At 35.8% G+C, this 932-nt stretch overlaps 1 protein-coding gene across 4 annotated transcripts in view; it reads left to right on the forward strand.

Moving 5' to 3' along the window:
• Positions 1–789, forward strand: part of LOC119591243 (transcription factor Sp4-like) — an 8,855-nt gene extending 8,066 nt beyond the window's left edge. For all 4 annotated transcript variants that reach the window (XM_037939949.1, XM_037939950.1, XM_037939951.1 and 1 more), the window contains exon 10: positions 350–789. In XM_037939949.1, coding sequence (XP_037795877.1) covers positions 350–508 — 159 coding nt within the window. In that variant the 3' untranslated portion in view covers positions 509–789. The remainder of the gene's footprint in view (positions 1–349) is intronic.
• The last annotated feature ends 143 nt before the right edge of the window (positions 790–932 follow it).

The following is a 932-nucleotide window of genomic DNA, read 5'->3' on the forward strand; positions in this document are numbered from 1 at the left end:
GATGTGAACCTTTGGAATCCGTGTCAGAAACGAGTAAATGAGACTCCATGTTTCGATGAGTTACCCTATTATCCCTTAATTATTTAGTTAGATGTATTTCTCTTTCTTCCGTCCTGTTGTTTTGTGGTTTAATTGAAATGTTTAGTTATCTTAACAGGGTAATACAGTTATTTGCTTTGGTGCCTTCTGTTCCACTTGCTATAATGTATACCTTATGGATAAAAACATGATACAATGCACTGAGTACCTCTTAATACATGAAGTAAATGTATGCTTATGTTAATTGTAATTATAGAACATATATGAAAATTTCCAGATTTCTAACTAGTTGGTATTCCTTCCTTTGCAGAACATTCCCAACAACACGCAATCATCAGACAGCAGTAACTCCTCTGATGCCTGCGAGAAGATGCTCATTACCATCCCAGATCAGTCGGGCGATCCGTTGCACATTTCAACAGAAGGAGAAGTCCCTGCCAGTGTCCAGCAGCAGCAGGCACCTCAGTGATTTTTCCTAATGTCTATGCACCTGTTCAGGAAACAGCTGTGGATCTGTTTATGCCTGAATGTAAGGACTGTATCGAGTCGTTTTACCTTCTCGTTGACTAGCTGTTGGTTGTATGAAATTATTTTTTTTTATATACATATATATATTGTACAGTGAGGAGAATCTGTAGAGTAGTCATTTAATCTCTTTGTATATATAGTATATGGACAATATGATGTGCTACTTGAACAAGTGAAGTGCTGTGTCATTGTGATGGAAAAATATATCATTGCTTATTTTTATTATTATTTTTCTGGAACACCAGAATATTCATTGCTCATTTTGTTATGCAACTGCAGAAATAATAGAGAATCCTTTTTGAATGTGTAGCTTGTACTAGGATACAAAGAAAGTATCTGTGATATGCAGTGATTTTCATCAGGCA

Source organism: Penaeus monodon, chromosome 28 (genome assembly GCF_015228065.2).
Source record: "Penaeus monodon isolate SGIC_2016 chromosome 28, NSTDA_Pmon_1, whole genome shotgun sequence".
In the NCBI taxonomy this organism is placed as follows: Eukaryota; Metazoa; Arthropoda; class Malacostraca; order Decapoda; family Penaeidae; genus Penaeus; species Penaeus monodon.